Genomic DNA, 21,104 nt, shown 5'->3' on the forward strand with positions numbered 1-21,104 from the left:
ATGAATATCCATGCTGGATGAAAAAGTAAAATAATTACCAGAAAATTAATTTTTTAAAGATTTTATTTATTTGACAGAGAGACTGAGATCACAAGCAGGGAGAGCAGCAGGTAGAGAGAGAGAGAGAGAAGCAGGCTCCCTCATGACCCGAGCCGAAGGCAGAGGCCCAACCCACTAAGCCACCCAGGCACCCCCAGAAAATTAATTTTTAAAAAATTTCTATGTTAAATTTATGGATAACTGAGGCAAATACACTATTTTGACAGAGCAATGACTTCTATAAACTTTTTTTACTTATGAATGAAATGTATTGATGTATAACACATAAAACGTGCCCATTTAAGTGAATTGTTTGCTGAGTTTTTGATAAAGGTTATTCACCTATAAAACCACCAACACAATCAAAATGTGCAATATTTCTATCATCACAAAATGTTCCCTCTAACCTCTCAGCTGTCAATTCTACCCTCACTCACACACCCACAGCTCCAGGCAATCATTGATCTGTTTCTGTCACATTTGATTCATTTCTGTCACATTTTTCAGCTCTAGAACTTTAGATAATGAAACTGAATTATGGATTCTCTTGTCCCTGGCTTCTTTTGGTCAGCATAGTGTTTCTGAAAATCACCCATGTCGTGTGTATCAGTAGTCCATTCCTATTTATTGCTAGTGCATTCCATCCCACCGGGATTTATCTAATCACATACAGATGAATATTTGTTTCCAGTTTGGTGTTACTATGAATAAAACTGCTGTGAATACTCCTGTACAAGTCTTCTTGTGAACATATATTTTCATTTCTCTTGAAAAAATAGCTAGAAGTGGCATTGCTTGGTCATTTAGTAAGTGTACATTTAATTTTATAGGAATCTGCCAAGTGATTGTACCATTTTGCATTCCTACCAGCAATTTATGAAAGTTCTACTTGCTTCACATATTCACCACAATACCTGGTATTATCCATCAATTAATTTCAGCAATTCTAGTAGTACGTAGAAGTAAATCAGTGTGGTTTTATTTTGCATTTCCTTGATGACTAATGATTTTGAATGTCTCTTCATGTGATTTTGGCTATTCTTTTCTTTTCTTTTTAAGTAGGCTCCATGTCCAGTGTGGAGCCCAACTCAGGGCTTGAGCTCACAATCCTGAGATCAATACCTGAGCTGAGATCAAGAGTTGGATGCTCACCCAAATGAGCCACCCAGGCACCCTGATTTCTAACTATTCTTTCTACCATCTTCTTTCATGAAATGCCTGTTCAAAACATTTGCCAATTTTCATGGGCTACATTGTTTTTAATCATTAAATTATAAAAAGAATAATTTATATATCTTAGATACAAATCTTTTGTTGGATGTATGTATTGTGATTATTTTTCCAGTCTATGCTTGCCTTTTAATTTTTTTTAATGCCTTTCAAAGGGACAGCATTTTAAATTTTGATGAAGTCCTATTTATCAAATTTCTCTTTTGTGACTTGTGCTTTTGTATCCCATCTAGGAAACCTTTGCCTATTCCAAGGTATTTTGTGCTTTCTTCTAGAAAATTTATAGTTTTAGCCTTTAAGCCTAGGATTATGACCCATTTTAAATTAATTTTTATATATAGTACAAGCTAAGAGTTGAGGATTGAATTGTTCTTATAGGGATATCCAGTTATTCCAGCATCATTTGTTGAAAAGATTTCCTTTTTCCTTTGCATTGCCTTAACACTCTTATTGAAATAAGTTGATCATGTATGTGTGGGTTTTTTTCTGAACACTATTCTGTTCCTTTGATCTAAATATCTATTTTATGCCAGTACCACACTGCCTTCATTATTGTTGTTTTATAGTAAGTCCTGAAATCTGGTACTGTAAGTCCTCCAACTTTGTTCTTCTATTTCAAAAAGTGTTTTGTCTATTCTAGATCTTTTATATTTTTCATATAAATATTTCATATAAATTATTTGTCAGTTTCTACAAAAGTGCTGGGATTTTTATTGAGATTGCTATAAATCACTTTGAGAAGAATCAACCTCTAAACAATACTGAGTCTTAAAATCCATCAACATGGTTTATCTCTCCACTTGATGAAACCTCCCCCTCAGTAATATTTTGTAGCTGTCACTATACAAGTCAGACACATATTTTGGGTTCCTTTGTTTGTTTGTTTACACTCATTTTTGTTAAATGTACTCATAAATGTTTCTTGGTTTAGATGCTCTTGTAAATGGCATTTTTTATTTTCCAATTGTTTATTGTTAGTGTATAGAAATTGATTTTTTGCATATTGACCTTGTATCCAGCAACCTTATCTAATTTACATGTTAGTTTTGGTATAATTTTTTTAAATATTTTTTTATTTATTTGAGAGCAAGCACATGCACCTGGGCAAGCAAGAGGAGGTGCAGAGGGGGAGTGAAACGGAGAGAATCTCAGTCAGACTCTGAGCTGAGACCAGAGCCTGACTTGGGTCTCAATCTCATGACCCTGAGATGAGGACCTGAGCCGAAATTAAGAGTTGGATGCTTAACTGACTGAGCCACCCAAACACCCCTAGAAGTTTTTTATATATTCCTCAAAATCTTCCTTTTTTCCCAGCTTTATTGATATATGATTGGCATATAATATTGTATAACTGTACAATGTAATAAGTTAATATACATTGCAAAACAATTACCAATAGAGTAAGTTAGCATAGTCATCACCTTGCATAGTAACAATCTGTGTGTGTCGAGAACATTTTTCCAGATTTATTGAGGTAAAATGACACACAGTCAATTTTAAGTTAGGGTGTACAGCATGACTTGACTTACATATATTACAAAGTAATTACAATAGATTTAGTTAACATCCATCATCTCATATACAAAAAAAGAAAGAAAATTGTTTTTATCTTGTGATGAGAACTCCTAAGATTTATTCCTTTAACAACATCCAAATATACCATACAAAATATGCCATATTACCTATTGCCATCATGTTGTACATTATATCCCCAGTACTTATTTATACCTGGAAGTTTGGACCTTTGGACCACTTTTATCCATTCTGCATGTCCCCACCCCCTGCCTTTGATAACTACAAATCTGATCTCTTTCTTCTATGAGTTTTTTTTAAATCCACATAAGAGATCATACAGTATACTTTCTCTGTGTGACTTATTTCACTTAGCATAATGCTTTCAAGGTCCATCCATGCTGTCACAAATGGCAGGATTACCTTCTTTTTTGTGACTGAATTACTTGCCATTGTACATTTATACCACAATTTCTTTTTTCCATTCATCCTCCCACAGATATTTGGATTCTTTCCTCGTCTTGGCCGTTATACATAATGCTTCTGTGAACATGAAGGTGCACACATCTCTTTGATGTAGTGTTTTTGTTTCCTTCAGATATATTCCCACACATGGAATTTCTGGATCATATAGTAGTTCTATTTTTAATTTTTTGAGAAACTTCTGTTTTCCATAGTGGCCACTGTAAATACTGTGACAGATGGTTCATTTGGGGGCACCAAAGTAACAGTTCGGGGTTTTTTTCCCCAAGAGTCCTGTAGTTGTATACTTGTCATCACCTGTAACTGTATTAATTTTTCAAAGTAAACTTTAAAATCTTATTTACAATAGCATCCAACATTTGTGATTGATAGGTTATAACCCCCACTACTACTAAATCTGGATTATAATTTTTGCCTTTCTTTACCATTTCTGTCTAGTACATTTCAGATGTTAGGGTTGGGAGCTGACAGACAAGAAATCCCTGGGATTTTGCAGTCACTACCTGACAGCCCTTCAGGTGGCCTTTAACTTCAATTTCCTCTCAATCTTCCCAACACACTGCGCGATCTTGTTAATAGGGCCCTTAGCGTCTTCTTACCCACTTCAAATATGGCCGCTGAGTTCCAGTCTCAGTTACCACCTGATCATAGCAACAGCTCTGGCTTCATGTCCATTTCCAAAAGGGCCTCTTCCCGCGAGGCTGAAGTTCTGAGTGCGCAAGCGCAAGCGCAAGCGCACTCAGCCCACTTCCCGGCAAAATGGCGGTAGGCTTAATGTACGGTCGCCGGGAGCTTCTGCGTCTCTTACGGTCACAGCGTCAGGTAAGGCTACTCCAGTGCTGAGTGCCAGGACCCAGCCCTGTCCCCATGATCCCAGCCAGAGACAGCGCATGCCAGGAACAGCCTGAGCAGACGCTGACCTCACCGGGACCTGCCTCTCTTGACCTAGGCTCGCATGCGTACATGGGAGGGTTATGTCCCCGACCCTGCGGGCTCAGCGGCCGCATATTGTTGTCGCATATTGTCTGTGGGTCCCGATGTCACCCCTGCCACGGAAACGTCAGCCTCGACCTCTCTGCTCCGGGGTGGACCTGCGGTAACCGAGAGCCAGGCTGCACTAAGTGCATGCCTTCGGGCCAGCCATCTGCGCGCGGAGAGTAATAGTGACTTCACCTGTGGTAGAAGGTTGCGTGCTTCGTGGCTAATGAACATGTTTAGTGACATCTGCTCCTGATAAAGGGGCTCCATCCTTCTTTTACCCTCTCAGTTCCACAGCGTCGCAGGGCCCTCGCCTTGGCCGCGGAAACCGCTGACTGCGGGGCTCCTCTCTCCAAGCGGCGGGTGCTTCGAGCGCCCGCACTATGTCGTCCTCGCTGGCTCTGGACCCCGGGGCCTCAGTACCTCCGTGATCTTGTTCGCAGAAGCCCAGGTAAGAGGCGATTCGTCCCTGCGACGTTAGGAGTAGTGTTTGTTGGTCGGTTTTATTTTGTTTACAAGGAGGAGGGATGTGGCACACTCCATGCATCTCCCAAAATTGTAGCATCAGTGGGGAAATAATTTTAAGTACAGCAGGATAGATTGATGTTATAAACAAGGCACTGTTTGCCATAATGGTGGCAAGCCCCTGAAGGTGTATGAGATATGATTCCAGGTGTGTGTGTGTGTGTGTGTGTGTTAGAAAAGTTATAAATTTCATATGAATGACTTCTTGGGTATTAATATTTCTGATGGTGAGACCAAGTGAATATTTTGGTCTTAAAAACTGAATTGTTTTAAATGAAAATTAGTATAGTTTCAGTATCTGCAAAATTGTGCCAGTGAAACTCAAATGACCGTGAAGTTTGGAACACTGATAGAAGAAATAACTTCCTAATAGGAAAGAAAGTCAGGAAGTCTTACTTTAAGTAACTCGTCTTCCTGTCCCGAGGAAAAAGTAAGATGTCCTTTTAAGCCTTGAATTCTGTGTAGTCTACACTGTAGACTAACCCGGAGAACAAGAAGTAGAAAGTCAATAGAACAACCTGATACTAGTTATTAGGGGGCCTGTGATTTCTGTATGTCCCCCCTACTGAGTATTACACATGATTTCCTTTTGCACAGGTTCAGGGCCCTCCTGCAACTCCCTCACCCACAGCAGTACCTGAGGTGGCTTCTGGAGAAACCGCAGATGTCGTCCAAGCTGCTGCAGAACAGAGCTTCGCTGAACTGGGTCTGGGGTCATACACCCCAGTGGGACTGATTCAGAACTTACTGGAATCTATGCATGTTAACCTAGGCCTACCTTGGTGGGGGGCCATTGCTGCATGTAAGGGAAACACATCCTGGCCAAGGGTAGAAGAAATGGGAACTTAGGGTAGAACTGCAAAGATAGCCTTTCTGTAAGTGGGTGGAGGGAATACAGCTGACCCTTGAACGACCTGTGGGTTAGGGGCGCTAACCCCGCCCAGCAGTTGAAATTTCATAACTTTTGACTACTCAAAAACTTAGTAGCCTACTGTTAGAAGCCTTACTGATAACATAAACAGCTCGTACACGTTTTGTATGTTACATGTATTCTACATTCTTACAATTAAGGAAGAAAAAAAATACATGTACCGTACTGTTTAAAAACAACAACAACAACAACATATGCTTGGGCCCAGGGAGTTCAAACCCCTGTTGCTCAAGGGTCAACTGTAGTTGCAGAAGTTTAGGGGTCAGAAAATCAGATGATTCAGACAAGGAATAGAGGCTCTTGATCCTTAGATACACACTACTACTCTTTCCTAAAGGACATTATAAAACCACTGGATCACCTGGGATTCAACAAGTGTAGATCTTTAATGTGAGCATGGGGTTAGAGTAAGGAGACCTTGTTAACAGTGATGAAGCTGCCCTGCTTTAGGTGATAGGTCAGGCCTGGTGCTTAAACCTCTCCCCACGCACCCACCCCTGCCGCCAGTTGGAAGGTGCCCACATTGTTTCTCTTGCAGGTTAAGACTGTACTTTAAATTCTGTTCTTCCTACACCTTGCTCTGGTGATCATCCTTTCCCCTAGGCCTTCAGCTTCTCTCTTTTTACTGCCCTATTCTGAAAATATAAACATGTTCAAGTATACCATGGATTTCTTGAGGAAAAGTCCCTTCTTTTCATCCTTAGTTCTTTCTTCTTTCAAAGCTCTTATTTAAAAGACTGTTCTGTATGCAGTGGACTTACTTCTTTCTTTCCACTCTTTGACACTCAGCAATCTGACCTTTTCTTTTTAGCAATCTACTAAAACCACCTCATTTTGTCAGTGACATTATTGAACCCATTTTTCATACTTGATCTTTCTGTGTTAGACACTTTTTTCCAATTTATTTTATTGTAGTTTATATACAGTATTACATTAGTTTCAGATGTATAACATAGTGATTCAAGATATATATTATGAAGTGATCACCATGTAACCATATAAAGTTGTTACAGTATATTAACTGTAAGTCTCTATGCTGTACATTGCATCCCTGGATCATCTTTATTTGCAACTGGAAGTTTGTACTTTTTTTTTTTTTTTTTTTTTTTTTTTAAGTTTATTTAAGCCAATCCCTGGGGTGCCTAGCTGGTTTCAGTTGATGGAGTGTGCAGATCTTTATCTCAGGGTCATGTCATGATCCTGACCCACACATTGGGTGTGTAGGGCTCGAATTCACAACCCCGGGATCAAGAGCCACATGTTCCACTGACTGAGCCAGCCTAGCACCCCTGAAAGTTTGTACCTTTTAATTTCCTCCCATTTTGCCCATCTTCTCTAGTCCCCTCCCCTCTGGCAACCAGACTGTTCTATGTATCTATGAGTCTGTTTTGTTTTCTAGATTTCACACAAGTGAAATTATATGATGTTTATCTTTCTCTGTCTTATTTCACATAGCCTAATACCCTGTAGGTCCATCCGTGTCACTGATGGTAAGAGCTCACTTTTTTTTTTTCTTTTAAGATTTTATTTATTTATTTGACAGGCAGAAAAGCAGGCCCAGAGAGAGGAGGAAGCAGGCTCCCTGCGGAGCAGACAGCCCGATGTAGGGCTCCATCCCAGGGTCCTGGGATCATGACCTGAGCCGAAGGTAGAGGCTTTAACCCACTGAGCCACCCAGGTGCCCCTCACTTTTTTTTTTAATCACTGCTTAATACTCTGTCGTGTGTTTATATGCCACACCTTCTTTATTCATTCATCTATCTACAGATATTTAGGTTACCTCCATATCTTCACGATTGTAAATAATGCTACAGTGAACTTACAGGTGCAAATACATTTTTGTTTTGGGGTTTTTTGGGGTTTTTAAGATTTACTTAAGAGAAAGAGCAAGTGCGTCTTTCCAGACTCCCCACTGAGTGTGAAGTTGGACACAGGGCTGTACAATTTTGCATTCTCACCAGTGGTGCACCAGGGTTCTCTTCTCCACATCCTTCCCCCCACCCCCAGAGATTTCATTTATTTGACAGAGACAACACAAGCAGGGAGAGTGGGAGAGAGAGAAGCAGGCCTCCTCCGAAGCAGGGAGTCTGACTCGGGGCTCAATACCAGGACCCTGAGATCATGACCTGAGCCAAAAGCAGATGTTTAACTGACTGAGCCACCCGGGTGCCCCCTTAAATATGAGTTTTTCATATATGACCTTTCTTATAGTGAGGTATATTCTCTCTAAACACAATTTATTGAGAGATTTTATCTTGAGTGGAAGTGGAGTTTTGTCAGATGCTTTTTCTGCACCTGTTGAGATGATCATACATTTTTCTTTCATTTTGTTAATGTAGTAAATCACACTGAATTTGTGAATATTAAACCATCCTTGAATTCCCAGAATAAATCTCACTTGATCAGGGTGAATCATCCTTTAAATGTATTATTAAATGTGTTATCAAATGTATTAAATCATCCTTTAGATACATTGTTATAAATTACAGTGGTTGGGTAAAAAAAAAATTTTAATTTTTTTTTATCTATTTGACAGAGACAGCGAGAGAGGGAACACAAGCAGGGGGAGTGGGAAAGGGAGGAGCAGGCTTCCTGCCAAGCAGGGAACTCAATGTGGGCTTGATCCCAGGACTCTGGGATCATGACCTGAGCTTCAGGCAGATGCCTAATGACTGAGCCACCCGGGCGCCCCAGTTTGGTAATATTTTGTTGAGGTTTTTTGCATCATTTATATTCAGCACAGATTTTGGCCCGTATAGTTTTCTCTTTTTTTAATGTCTTTGTCTGCTTTTGGTATCTGGGTAATGCTGGCCTTGTAGAATGAGTGTGAAAGCTTTTCTTTTTCTTCTATCTTCTGGAATAGTTTAAGGATAGGTATTAACTCCTCTATGTTTGGTAGAATTCACCTGTGAAGTTATCTGGTCTTTGGAGTGTTTTTTGTTGGGATTTTGATTGCCCATTCAGTTTCATTACTAGTAATTGGTCTGTTCAGATTTTCTATTTCTTCCAGATTGAGTTTTGGAAGATTGTATGTTTCTGGGAGTTTATACATTTCTTTTAGGTTGTCCCATTTGTTGGCATGTAATTGTTTATAGTACTGTCTTGCAATCCTTTGTGTTTGTGTTTCCTAGGTGGTGGTGGTTGTTAAATTCCTTCACTTCTGATTTTATTTGGGCCCTCTTTTTCTTAGTGAGTCTGGCTAAAGCCTTACCAATTTTATCTTTTTTAAAGAACCATCTCTAGGGCGCCTGGGTGGCTCAGTGGGTTAAGCCGCTGCCTTCGGCTCAGGTCATGATCCCAGAGTCCTGGGATCGAGTCCCGTGTTGGGCTCTCTGCTCAGCAGGGAGCCTGCTTCCCCCCTCTCTCTCTCTCCGCCTGCCTCTCTGCCTGCTTGTGATTTCTCTCTCTGTCAAATAAATAAATAAATAAAAGTTTAAAAAAAAAAAAAAATCTCTAGTTTTGTTGATCTTCTCCATTGCTTTTTTAGTCTATTTCATTTGTTTCTGCTTTAATATTCATTATTTCCTTCCTTCTACTAACTTAGGGCTTTGTTCTTTTTCTGGTTCATTTAGCAGTATGGTTAGATTGTTTGAGATTTTTCTTTCCTAAGATAGGCCTATACCACCATAAGCTGCCCTCTTTGGTTTGTTGGTTTTTTGGTTGGAACATGGAGTTCATTTACACTTAAACTAATTACTGATAGATATATACTTCTTACCATATTTTCTTCTTTTTTAAGATTTTATTTATTTATTTGACAGAGAGAAGGATCACAGGTAGGCAGAGAGGCAGGCAGAGGGGAAAGGGGAAGCAGGCTCCCCGCTGAGCAGAGAGCTCGATGCGGGGCTCAATCCCAGGACCCTGAGATCATGATCTGAGCCGAAGGCAGAGGCCCAACCCACTGAGCCACCCAGGAGCCCCTACCATTTTCTTAAGTAACCTCTACATCCAATGTGGGGCTTAAACTCAGGACCCTTAGGTCAAGAATCACATGCTCTACTGACTGAGCCATCCAGGCACCCCTACTTCTTACCATTGTATTGATTTCTGGTGGTTTTGTAGTTCTCTGTTGCTGTCTTCTCCCTTGTAATTTGGTGACATGCCTTAGTGTTATGTTTATATTCCTTTCTCTTTATTTTTATGTGTTCTATTATAGGTATTTGGTTAATGGTTACCATTAAGTTCCTATTTAACACTGTATGTATAGAAATCTTATATAAATGTATGTAAGTTGATGGTTGCTTTAAATTCAAGTGGATTCTAAAAATACTAGTCCCCCCTTCCCACATTTTATGGGGTCTTGTCCCCCCCAAGCTTTAAAAACTTATTTAGAAAACCTGTTAAATAATTGTGTAATAATTTGAATGGGTAGGTTATACAAAAAAATGGCTTGAAAATTCCCACATTGTTTTTAACATTGTATCTTAGAATTAATATTCTAAGATATTTGTGATATTCTAATATTTTTGTATCCCTTGACTAATTATTGTAGGTCTAGATGATTTTACTACTTTTGTAACCTTCACCCTAGCTCTGTAGGTAATTATCCACTACCTTTATTATATGTTTACTAGTGAGATTTTTTTTTCATAAATTTTCTTATTTCTAATTATGGCCTTTTCTGTTTTGAGAAGTCCCTTTAACATTTCTTTTATAGGGCTGGTTCAGTGTGGATGTACTCCTTAGCTTTTGCTTATGTGGGAAACTCCTTATCTCTCCTTCAGTGTGAGTGATAACCTTGCCAGGTAGAGTATTCTTGGTTGTAAGTTTTTTCCTTTCACTATTTTGAATATATTATGCCACTCTCTTCTGGCCTTTGAAGTTTTTGCTGAAAAATCAGCTGATTGCCTTATGGGGGTTCCTGGTATGTAACTAGGTTTTGTTTTGTGTTTTCTTGCTGCTTTTAAGATTCTTTAACTGTTGGCATTTTGGTAACTAGTCTTACTGTGAGTCTCTTTAGGCTCATCTTTTTTGGGATTCTCTGTGCTTTTTGGACTTGAATATCTCTTTCCTTTGCCAGGTTAGGGAATTTCTCAGCTGACAGGTTTTCTGTCCCTTTCTCTTTCTTTTCCTGGATCCCTATAATGCCAGTGTTAGTTAGACCTGATGTTGCCTCACAGGTTCCTTAAACTGTCGTATGTTCCATTTGCGTGATTTTCACTACCTTTCAGATCACTGATTTGTTCTTCTGCATTACCTAATATGCTGCTGAATCCCTCTAGTGGACTTACTTCAGTTACTGTATTCAGCTCTGATTTTTTTTTTTTCATAGTTCTCATTTTGTTCATTCTTTGGAGTTCGGTGGGTATGTTTATGGCTATTACTCTGACCTTTTTATCTGGTAGATTGTTCATCTCTTTAGTTGTTTTTCTGAGGTTTTGTCTTATTTCATTTATAACATGCTCTCTGTTTCATTTTTGCCTAACTCTCTGTTTCTTTGAATTAGATCAGTTCTGTCTCTTGGTCTTGAAGGAGTAGCTTTTTGCAGGTGTCCTGTGAGGTTCAGTAGTGCAAACTTCGCAGTCACCCGATCCAGGTGCCTTAGGGGTTCTTTGAGTGGGCTGCATGCACCCTCCTCTTATGGCTGGGTCACTGTTGGTGCAAACTCAGTGGTTTGCAGGGCTGTCCCCTGACACAGCTGTCTGCAGGGCTCAGCCACAACTCCTTCAGGTATGCTGGTAAGCAGGGCTGTCCCCCATCCTGTCTAAGGTCCTGCCACTGCTGCTGTTGGGTGGGCAAGTGTCGGGGGTGGGTCTCAGCACAACTGGCTACAAGGCCCAGCTGTGACAGCTATAGTCCACTGATGGGGAGGCCAGGCCTCCTGTGTGGCTGACTGTGAGGTCCAGCTGCTGTGGGTGCTCTAGTATATGCAGGACAGGGGCCGCTTGTTGGGGGGTGTGGCTCTGGTGCAGGCTCAGTTCATCTGGGTGTGGCAGGGGCAGGGAGCCACTTAAGGGCTCTTGGCCTGTGGGTCACTTGGACTGGACAAGCTGGTGCTAGCACAGTAGATGGAGAATGTCAGAAATGGTGCCCGCCAGCTCTTCCATCCCCAGATTATCTTCCAACAGATCCCTGCCCTGCCAGCATGCCCCAAAATGAGTCCGTGAATCTCCTTCATGTGTGGCCCAGGTGTAAGCCTCGCTGGTTTTGTTGTTTTTGTTTTTTTAAGATTTTATTTATTTGATAGATAGAGATCTCAAGTAGTCAGAGAGGCAGGCAGAGGGAGAGGAGGAAGCAGGCTCCCCACCGAGCAGAGAGCCCAATGCGGGGCTCGATCCTGAGACCATGAACTGAACCCAAGACAGAGGCTTTAACCCACTGAGCCACCCAGGCGCCCTGCCTCGCTGATTTTCAAAGCCAGTGTTGTAGGGCTGGGAACCAAATATGGGGCTTGGACCTCTTGTTTCACAGTGTCTATCTCTCTGGTTGTGAAATCCCTGCCACTGTGGGTCCTGACGAGACCCTGTCTGGCCTCCTACCCAACTCAAAATGACTTTTTCTTTATATCCTTAGGTGTGTAAGATCTGTTTTGCTAAAGTTCTTTGTACAGAGGTAATTCTATATGGAGTAGTAGATTTTGGTATATTCTTGAGAGGATGTAAGCCCAGGATCTTTCCTCCTCATCCATTATGATCCCCTTGGGTCTAGGGTCTGAATTAGACACATTAGACCTTGAAATCTTTCCGTTAGCTTTTGTGATCATCTTTCCTGATTTTCTTCCGGTCTTTCTAACCACATCTTTCCCTGCCATTGCCCAGTTCTCAGTCTACTCCTTCAGGGCTAGTATTTTCCATTTCATCCTTAGCTTCCCTTCTCTTTCCACCCCATATCAACTATGGTAAGGTTGATAAAGCCTAATCCCATATTCCCCACTGCACCACCACCCTCTCTTCTCAGCCCAGCCCACCTTCCTTGTCTACAGATAAACTAAATATTTTTTGAATGATCAGGAAATAGGAAGTATAAGAAACAGGGAGGAACTAAAGTAGTAAGCCACCAGATTACTTCCTACCCTAGGGATTTCTAGGATAGTGGCTTTCACTCTTCATTCCTAGGAGCCCCTGATCTATAATGGTGCCTCTGAGAAAAGCAAAGGCTAGAGCTTGAATAGTTCTGTAGCCAAACTACTCTCTCTCTCAGAGCAATTCTTATATATCTGTTTTATCTCTTACGTATATTGGGGTTATACTTAAAGAGTTGGGGTTAGGGAGATTCCACTGATAATAGAAAACTTCAGACATCACTATCTAGAAAAGTATCTTGTCTGCCTCCTTTTGTTCAAGGAAATAAACAGTATCCCTGGCCATTCCTTATAGAAGTTAATGCTAGAGTTTTGTGAGGTCAAAGCAGAGGACTAAGCCTTGCAGGAACCAAGTCATCCGTGCCCTTTGTTACGTGTTCCTTCAGCAGGTGTCACAGTATTGAAAAAAAAACTAGAATAAAGAAGACCCTTTTAGTGAGGACCTAAAAACCTTCAACCTTCCAACTGTAGGACTGCTTTGATTTCACTCCAGTCCTGGCTGTGTTTTCCAGGTACCGTCCTTGCCCGCTGCCTGGTGTTTCCTCTCATCGTGAAGGGCCAGCGAGAAGCAGCCAAGATCCATAACCACATGCCAGAGATCCAAAAGTTTTCCACTCGAATCAGAGAGGCCAAGTTGGCCGGAGACCATGCTGAGTGTGAGTCAACTGCAGAATGCGCACAGGAGAGGACACATCTACACTCTCCTGACACGCTGCTGAGGGACGGGAATGGCATATATCAGGAGTTGCTAGAAGTGGGCAAGTTCTAAAGATCTACCTGCTTCTTGGGCCTAATGTCTCCAGTGATTGGCCAGGGTCAGGTAGAAACTTTATGGGCCAGGTGATAAGGATGGTCACCTCCATCCGTGTAATTATTAACCCAACCATTAACTTCCCCTCCTTTACAGTTTACAAGGCCTCCTCGGAAATGACATTTTACCAGAAAAAGCATGATGTTAAATTCTTTAGACCTCTTATTCTACCTCTGACTCAGGTAAGCAAAAACATTTTCCTTATTTTGTCCTATACCAGTCAGATAAACTCCTGTTTCCATGCCTTAAACCCCCAAAAAACAAGTGGTGATGATAGGGTTTTCAGTAATAGAGAAATGAAAATGTCCCCTTTGCTAAAGGGTACTGATACTGTTTATCCTGTGTAATAGGCCCCGATCTTCATCTCCTTCTTCATTGCCTTGAGAGAAATGGCCAACCTTCCTGTGCCCAGCCTGCAGACAGGTGGCCTTCTGTGGTTCCAGGATCTCACTCTGTCTGACCCCACCTACGTATTACCACTAGTGGTCACTGCTACAATGTGGGGTGTCCTTGAGGTAAGCTCAGGTTGGCTAAGTGCCAGGCCTGCAAAGTGGAGAGTGAAGAAAGTAGAGTTGATGGGTTGAAATCTGAGCCAGATTCTCTAGAAATGACATGCATTTGTTTTGTTTTTGGTTTTTTTGGCAGTTAGGTGCAGAGACCGGTGTGCAAAGTTCTGATCTTCAGTTGATGAGAAATGTGCTCAGAGTGATGCCCCTAGCCGTCTTGCCCATAACTATCCATTTCCCCACGGTAGGTAATAGTTTAGGAACTGGCTCCAAGCCTTTCCATCTAGCCCAGCCATCTCCCATCAAGCTGACAGCAGAGGACAGTTCCTGAGTACTGTCTCTTTCTCCTCCTCCAGGCGGTGTTCATGTACTGGCTCTCCTCCAATATGTTTTCCCTGGTCCAGGTGGCTTGCCTCCGGATTCCAGCCGTACGGACTATACTTAAAATCCCCCAGCGTGTTGTGCATGACTCTAGCCAATTACCTCCACGGGAAGGTTTTATAAAAAGCTTCAAAAGAGGTAAGTGTTCTTATTGAAACACGTCCTTAGTGAAACACGACTTGGGGAAGTCATCTAAAAATGGGCATAGGACCCAGTGTCTTCCTCCTCTTTACAACAGGGTGGAAGAATGCTGAACTGGCGCATCAGCTCCAGGAGCGCGAACGACGCATGCAGAACCACTTGGAACTAGCCGCCAGGGGTAAATAACCCTTGCAGGCTCTATTCTGATTTGTTTCTTCCTTTCCTTCGTTCCTCATGTTTGTCTTCTCTTGCCCTAGGTCCCTTACGACAGACCTTTACCCACAACCCACTGCTAGAGCATGGAAAGAATCAGCCTCCCAGCACCCCTAACAGCAGCAGTGCCAAGCCAAAGCAGCCCTGGCGTGACACACTGGGCTGAAGTCCGTTCCTGCTCCGACTGGTGGGAGCTCTCTCCTCAGACTCGGCATCAGAACAGATTGGACCCGGAGTCCTTGCCCCAGATCTAGAAGCGCTGGGGCATAGAGCTCTTCCTTTTAAAAGTGGGTTCCATTACAGACTCAAACCTAAGTGTAAAAGAGCCAAGTGATCTTGCCAGCCACAGAATCAGTAAACCTCTGTACTACATGCTGCTTCCGAATACTTATTAAACAGGGAAATGGATGGTGTGCTCCAGAAAACTGAAGACTACATCCACTGGGGACTGCTCCTGCCCATGCTCTTAGGAAGTGCCTCAGCATTGTAACCTGGCATTACAAGCTTACACTCCCACCCCATACGTGAGTTTTTCCATCCACATTTATCTCAGGATGCTATAAATATTCAAGAAGTACATGTGCTCAGAATTCTTAGATATAATTAGGCTGTTAGTGAAAAATCTCATTTTGCTAGAGCAGCTTCGGTGTGTTCTCTTGTATAGAGTGGTTGCATCAGCTGACTTGAGAGGAAAGAAATACTCAGATACTTTCAAGCACAAGACTGTTTTTAGTGTTCCTCTTAGGTCTCTGGGACCATTCTCAAATGAAACCACTCAAAGTTTAGAACATAACCCTTTTATTATCTAGCACCTGTGACAGTTTCATGTCTCTAAAAGGAGACAGGAATTTCAGAGCATTTTTGGCTCTTTTAAAGGAAAAGGAGTGGGTAGGCACACCCAGAGGTGAGTAAAAATCTTAACACAGGGGATCAAGCCCACACCTGACGTGCTCCCCACCACTGTCTGTTCCAGAATTTTTTAAAGGGACAATAAAGCAATGTGTAGCAAAACAAATAAATTACTTTTCATCTCTTAAAAGGCAGGTTCGAAAACTGAAGGTATCTGTCCAGAAACCTGGGCTGAGCAGCTTCAACCAAGTGTACTTTCCTTTTCATCTTCCTTGGCTCCAGCCAGTAAGGGATGAGAGGCCCCTGCTTTCCACATCTCAGGATGGATTCTAGACAGTATTTAGTCAGACTTGGGATCTCGTTGCTTGGGTATCTCTCCTCCATCTTCCAAATCCATCTCTGCAGCAACTGACATACACAGGACCTGGAGGTACCATGTAGCAGATGCTACAAAGAGAAATGTGAGTCAGAACTAAGAAGAGGTCAGCTGAGCTCAGTTCAAGGGGCACTGAACGGGGCTGACCTGAGGGATAATTCAGTTAAGCCTAACAACCAGAAGGCCCTATGGCAAAGCTGACTTGGGAGGCGGGGGACCAGATGTGGAGGGGTGGAAAAGGCCATACAACAGCTAATCATCTTGAAGATCCAAAGGCTTACCCACAATCCTTCGTAGGCAGTGAGGTCGTTTGTGTTCTGGCACTCTGATGATGAAGAAGTAGAATGGCAAGCCTGAGAGGGCAATGCCAATGCCGATAAGGGAGTTGATGGTATCGCTATAAAGTGGCACGGCCACCAGGAAGATGGTGCAGAGGCAGAAGACAATGGGGAAGAAAAGGCTGAGCTGGAGGGCACAGAAAACAGGTGGAGGTTAGGCAGCTATAGTAACAGTTTCTTCTGTGAAGATGAGAACACTGATCCTTTCCAACCCCTTCACCTCCACACCCAACTACCACCAAGTCCCAGGCAAAGGTAGGATAGAGGTGGATTACCTTGAGGGGACGAGGCCGATCAGGCTCCTTCCAGCGCAGGTAAAGCTGACCCACAATGGAGAGCCCCACAAAGAACCAGTAGCTGAAGCTATAGTAGTTAATGAGCTGGAAGATGTCCTCCACACACAGGTAGATCAGTGCCATGACACCCTGCGGACACAAGCCCAGGTCAGCTCCTCACAGCCTTGGTCACTGAAGCCACGCTCACCCGCATCTGTCCTCTTCTGTTCCCACAACCTTTAGCACCCTAGTCACAGTATCTCCTTCCTTTTCTAGTAAGCCAGTGGCCTCTCAATTGGTTTTTCAGGCCCATTCTTCAAACCCTTGCCAAGTTAACCTCTGTAAAGCACAGATCAGTACAATTCCTCACAAATCTTTCGCTGAAGAACCTCTCTCTCTAGTGGCTCCAACCTACATTTTCAGCTTTTATCTCCTATTAACCAACTCCATACTGCTTTGCCCTAGGACTCTGATACGTCTTTGGGTTTCTTCAATGCCCTTTTTTTAAAAGTAATCTTTATGTCCAACATGGGGCTCCAACTCACGACCCTGAGACCAAGAGTTGGCATGTTCCACTGACTGAGCCAGCCAGGTGCCCCATCTACCTCCCCACATACTGTTTGGTTAACCTAAAGCTCATCTCCACCTTTTGCAGCCTAACCTTAAAAATCCACTTCAAATGTACTTTGTCTAGGGGCGCCTGGGTGGCTCAGTCGTTAAGTATCTGCCTTTGATCCCAGTGTCCTGGGATCAAGCCCTATGTCAGGCCCCCTGCTTGGAGGGAAGCCTGCTTCTCCATCTTCCGCTCCCCATCTCACGGTGTCTCTGTCAAATAAGTAAATAAGATCTTTAACCAAAAACAATTATATATTTAATCTAGAAGTACCTAGGGGGCTCAGTCACTTAAGCATCTAACTCTTAGTTTTAGCTCAAGTTGTGATCTCAGGGTCTTGAGTTCAAGCCCATGTCCGGTTCTGCCCTCCCTACGGAGTCTGCTTAAAAGACCCTCTCTCTGTCCCTCACCCTGGCATGCACTCTCTCTCAAATCTTTAAAAAAAAAAAAAAATGCATTTTGTCTAAGAATTCTTACCACCTTTACCTTCTACTCCCACAGAAGATCATTTTTCCCTTAAACATTATGTCATTTACTATCAGGGCAGTCATTCATTATAATCAGTGTACTTTATGCTTTATCCTAGACTGGAAGAGTTACCATTTTTCTTTTTCGAGAAGATACTTTTTCTACTAAATTTTTTAGAGGTTTTGGGAAAGCCAGAACAGTTGCTTTGCTGGTTTTTGTTGGTTTTTATGATTTATGTATGGTGGTGGGAGAGAGAGCAAGCCTTACGCAGATTCCATGTTGAGCGTGGGGACTCGACCTCACAATCGTGAAACCATGACCTGAGCTGAAATCATGTCAGACACTTAACCAGGTGCCCCCACTTCTTCTGTTAACATTTCCCCCCAGTCTGCCTTTCAGCTCCATCCTTGAGGTTACTTACATTGAAGAGCAGCGCAGGTACTGGCGTGAACCGCTCAACATGAATCATGCAGATGGCGTCAGGGAGGTGGCCTTCTCTTGAACCCACAAAGAAAAGCCTATTTTGGGTAAGATAAGAGAGGCTGAGAAACTTGTGGGATACTGGGTGGGGCTGGTTCACATGCCTCCTAGCACTCCTGCTGCCCTCCCCTCCTTCAAAAGAGTGTGAATAATATGGAATAGGGTTCAGTTTTGAGATGAGTGAGAACAGGAGGCTGCTAATGGAAACAAGAACAAAGGGGTTAATACGATTTGGGGAACATAGTGACTGAACTCTGGGTCCTGTAAGTCCTACCCTCCCCTGCCATAGTTCTTCACAACACCCACCCCCCATAAAAGACACCACTCCTACCTAGAAGCGGCCACAATGGAGGCATTGAGGCCACCAAAGCAGGACAATGCAACTGCAAACGGAATTGTCCAGTTGAAAATTCCAAAAATCTGGTCTGCAAAAGTCTAAGAGAAAGGAACAGAAGGGTCATTAGGATCTAAAAAGGATGAAAGTATGCCCCCAGAGGTCCCTAATCTAACCAACCCTCCTTCCACAGCTGGGGTGACAACCTTGTAAGCCTAGTTTCCCTACATCAAATGGGGCTCAAACTCAACCCCAAGATCAAGAGTTGCACACTCAACTAACTGAGCCAGGTCGGTACCCCTAAGCATAGTCCTTTCAAGGACTACCCCCTTTCCAGGACTTTCAGGACCTACAATATTCCAAAAAGCCCACAAACACACCCTCAGCCTTCTTCTAGTGAAAATTCTTTACCACAGCAACAGCATCACTGGCCAGGATGTCCTTCATATCTAGCACAGTGTAGTAAGCCACGTTGGTCAAGATGTAGATGATGGTGACAATGGGCATGGAAATGCCAATGGACAGAGGCAGATTCCTACAGCCAAATAGAATAATGCAGACATTAGTCTCAGGGTCACATCCTTTAATCCTCAGACTCTTAACACCAATCCAGGGATGGGTCCTCAGACTCTTAACACCAATCCAGGGATGGGTCCTCCTGTTTGTTTCCCCAGTGCTTTTGCTTTTGAAGCTGTGTACAACAGTGACTTCATTCTTGAGCTCAGAGCTTAAAGAGCATCAAGGGAAAGGAATATCACATTTAGAGAAAAGGCTAACCAGCAGAAAAAGAATTAGTAAAAAACAATGTCACTGTGTAATAGCACAGAAGATGGTGGGGGTGGGGAGGTGGCCAGTGGGGGTTGTTGTTTTTTTAACATCCCAAGCCTCTTGGTGTTAGAATTCCCTTTACAAGATTGCCAACATTGGGAAATATGTCTTAAGGTTGAGAAATATAAGAGGAAATTAGGGACGCAAATTGTGAAATCCAGAGAGTAAGGTCCTCAATGACCAGAACAATGTGTGTATCTAAATAAGCAACTTGGGAACTGGGTTCACTCCATCCTCTTACTCAGTCTGAGAACCTTGGGGGCTATCCTAACCAGTGGCTAGGAGAAAGACACAAAGACAAGGTCCTCTAAAGCAATAAAGCTATGACTTTCATAAACATTCTTCAAAGTGCGGGGGAAGGGGCATACTCAAGTCATTTAGCTTCTGTCCAGTAGGTGGAAGCACCACCACTGACCCAGGGCCTCAGTCCTACTTCTCTCTTCTGCTCCCGGGATTGCAACACTGGCTGTGGACCAAGAGGAGTTTATTGTTTTGACTTAAAAATTTACAGAAACTCCACTCCACTCTTGGAACATCTTAGTTCCAAGAATCATTGAATCTGAGAGCCAGGAAGGGCTCTGGAGATCACATCATTCAACCCCCTCAATTTACAGATAAGGAAGCTGGCAGTCTTGGCAGGGGACTCAAATCAGTGGAAAGACAGGCTCCAGACCCTTTGACTCCCTGTCCAGTGCTCTTGTCATTCTGAATAACTGTGGAATAATTTAGAATAACAAGGCTGAAATAATGCTGTTAAGTGCTGACATCATACCACTACGTCAGTACAAATTTGAGAAACCAGGAAGGGCTCGAAAAGAAAACAGGGAAGTTTGGGGGCATCTGTGACCTAAAATTATGTGGGAATAAGGATAGGTGAATATTAAGGAAAACGCTTAAGAGAAAGCACACATGAACAGATACAACCTGCTGTACTTACTGGAAGAATGAAGTGACAGATGGGAAAAGGCCTGCGGTTATCCCTGACAAGCTATCTCTCTGGCCTTTAGGCCTCGCATCTATTCAAGTGGAGCTGGTAAAATCTGTCTTGGTGGCTATGGTGAGCTATCTCAGTAAATGATAGCTATCCTTACTGCCATGGAAAACTGATGGGGAGATACCTACCTCTCAGGATTCTTGATCTCTTCAGTGACATAGTTGAGCGTGTCCCAGCCCGAGTAAGAGAACAGAGCCGAGTACAGTGCCAGGGCAATATCACCCATTGCAAATGATGAACCCTCAAAAGAATTCTCAAAGTGAGTCGAGGCTCCTAGAATCCAGAGAACATGCAAAGGCAGAAGGATTAGCGGCCTACCCCCAGCTTCAAAGTGATCCGGAAAAGGAGAAGAACATGGTGCTCACCGCAAGTGAGGGGCTTAGAACCCCTTCCGCAGCAAGGACACTGTTAAAACGGAACCAGAGACCGCATGGGGATCCTGACAGGAAAGACTGGGGCAGCTTGCTAGGGTAAGGAACCATTACAGAGCAGAAGGCCTATAGAACAGAAGTGATGTGGTTCTGTCCCGCCCTGTAAACTGCCCCATTCTTACCCGCTTTCTAACACTACAAACAGCTGGTACGGGACGGAAGAAGGACAGCACTTACTACGCCCCCGGCAACAGACTAGCGGGGCACACTAGTGTTCCTGCCTGGAAATTGGAGGGGGGTGGGTACAAGGAGTTCATTTCTGCCCTTGCAGAACTTCCAAGGGTAAACCAAACATAGCTACAGCACTGGGCTAGACAGTCGGCTAAAGCCAACTCCCAGGGCATGAC

General features: G+C 42.9%; 2 protein-coding genes across 5 annotated transcripts in view; one reads left to right on the forward strand and one right to left on the reverse strand.

Annotated features, from left to right (window-relative positions):
• Positions 1 to 3,984: 3,984 nt before the first annotated feature.
• Positions 3,985 to 15,782, forward strand: OXA1L (OXA1L mitochondrial inner membrane protein). The gene is made up of 10 exons (XM_032343810.1): positions 3,985 to 4,086; positions 4,532 to 4,693; positions 5,365 to 5,569; positions 13,232 to 13,375; positions 13,627 to 13,712; positions 13,881 to 14,045; positions 14,176 to 14,280; positions 14,393 to 14,555; positions 14,656 to 14,736; positions 14,816 to 15,782. The coding sequence occupies exons 1-10, from the start codon at positions 4,024 to 4,026 to the stop codon at positions 14,935 to 14,937; spliced, it is 1,296 nt and encodes a 431-aa protein (XP_032199701.1). The 5' UTR covers positions 3,985 to 4,023; the 3' UTR covers positions 14,938 to 15,782.
• Positions 15,553 to 21,104, reverse strand: part of SLC7A7 (solute carrier family 7 member 7) — a 55,859-nt gene continuing 50,307 nt past the window's right edge. For all 4 annotated transcript variants that reach the window (XM_032343795.1, XM_032343798.1, XM_032343797.1 and 1 more), the window contains 7 exons: positions 20,455 to 20,599; positions 18,916 to 19,039; positions 18,502 to 18,605; positions 18,112 to 18,208; positions 16,610 to 16,759; positions 16,278 to 16,461; positions 15,553 to 16,067 (listed from right to left, as the gene is read on the reverse strand). In XM_032343795.1, coding sequence (XP_032199686.1) covers positions 15,961 to 16,067; positions 16,278 to 16,461; positions 16,610 to 16,759; positions 18,112 to 18,208; positions 18,502 to 18,605; positions 18,916 to 19,039; positions 20,455 to 20,599 — 911 coding nt within the window. In that variant the 3' untranslated portion in view covers positions 15,553 to 15,960. The remainder of the gene's footprint in view (positions 16,068 to 16,277; positions 16,462 to 16,609; positions 16,760 to 18,111; positions 18,209 to 18,501; positions 18,606 to 18,915; positions 19,040 to 20,454; positions 20,600 to 21,104) is intronic.

The sequence above is a fragment of the Mustela erminea genome, chromosome 5 (genome assembly GCF_009829155.1).
Source record: "Mustela erminea isolate mMusErm1 chromosome 5, mMusErm1.Pri, whole genome shotgun sequence".
NCBI classification, from domain to species: Eukaryota; Metazoa; Chordata; class Mammalia; order Carnivora; family Mustelidae; genus Mustela; species Mustela erminea.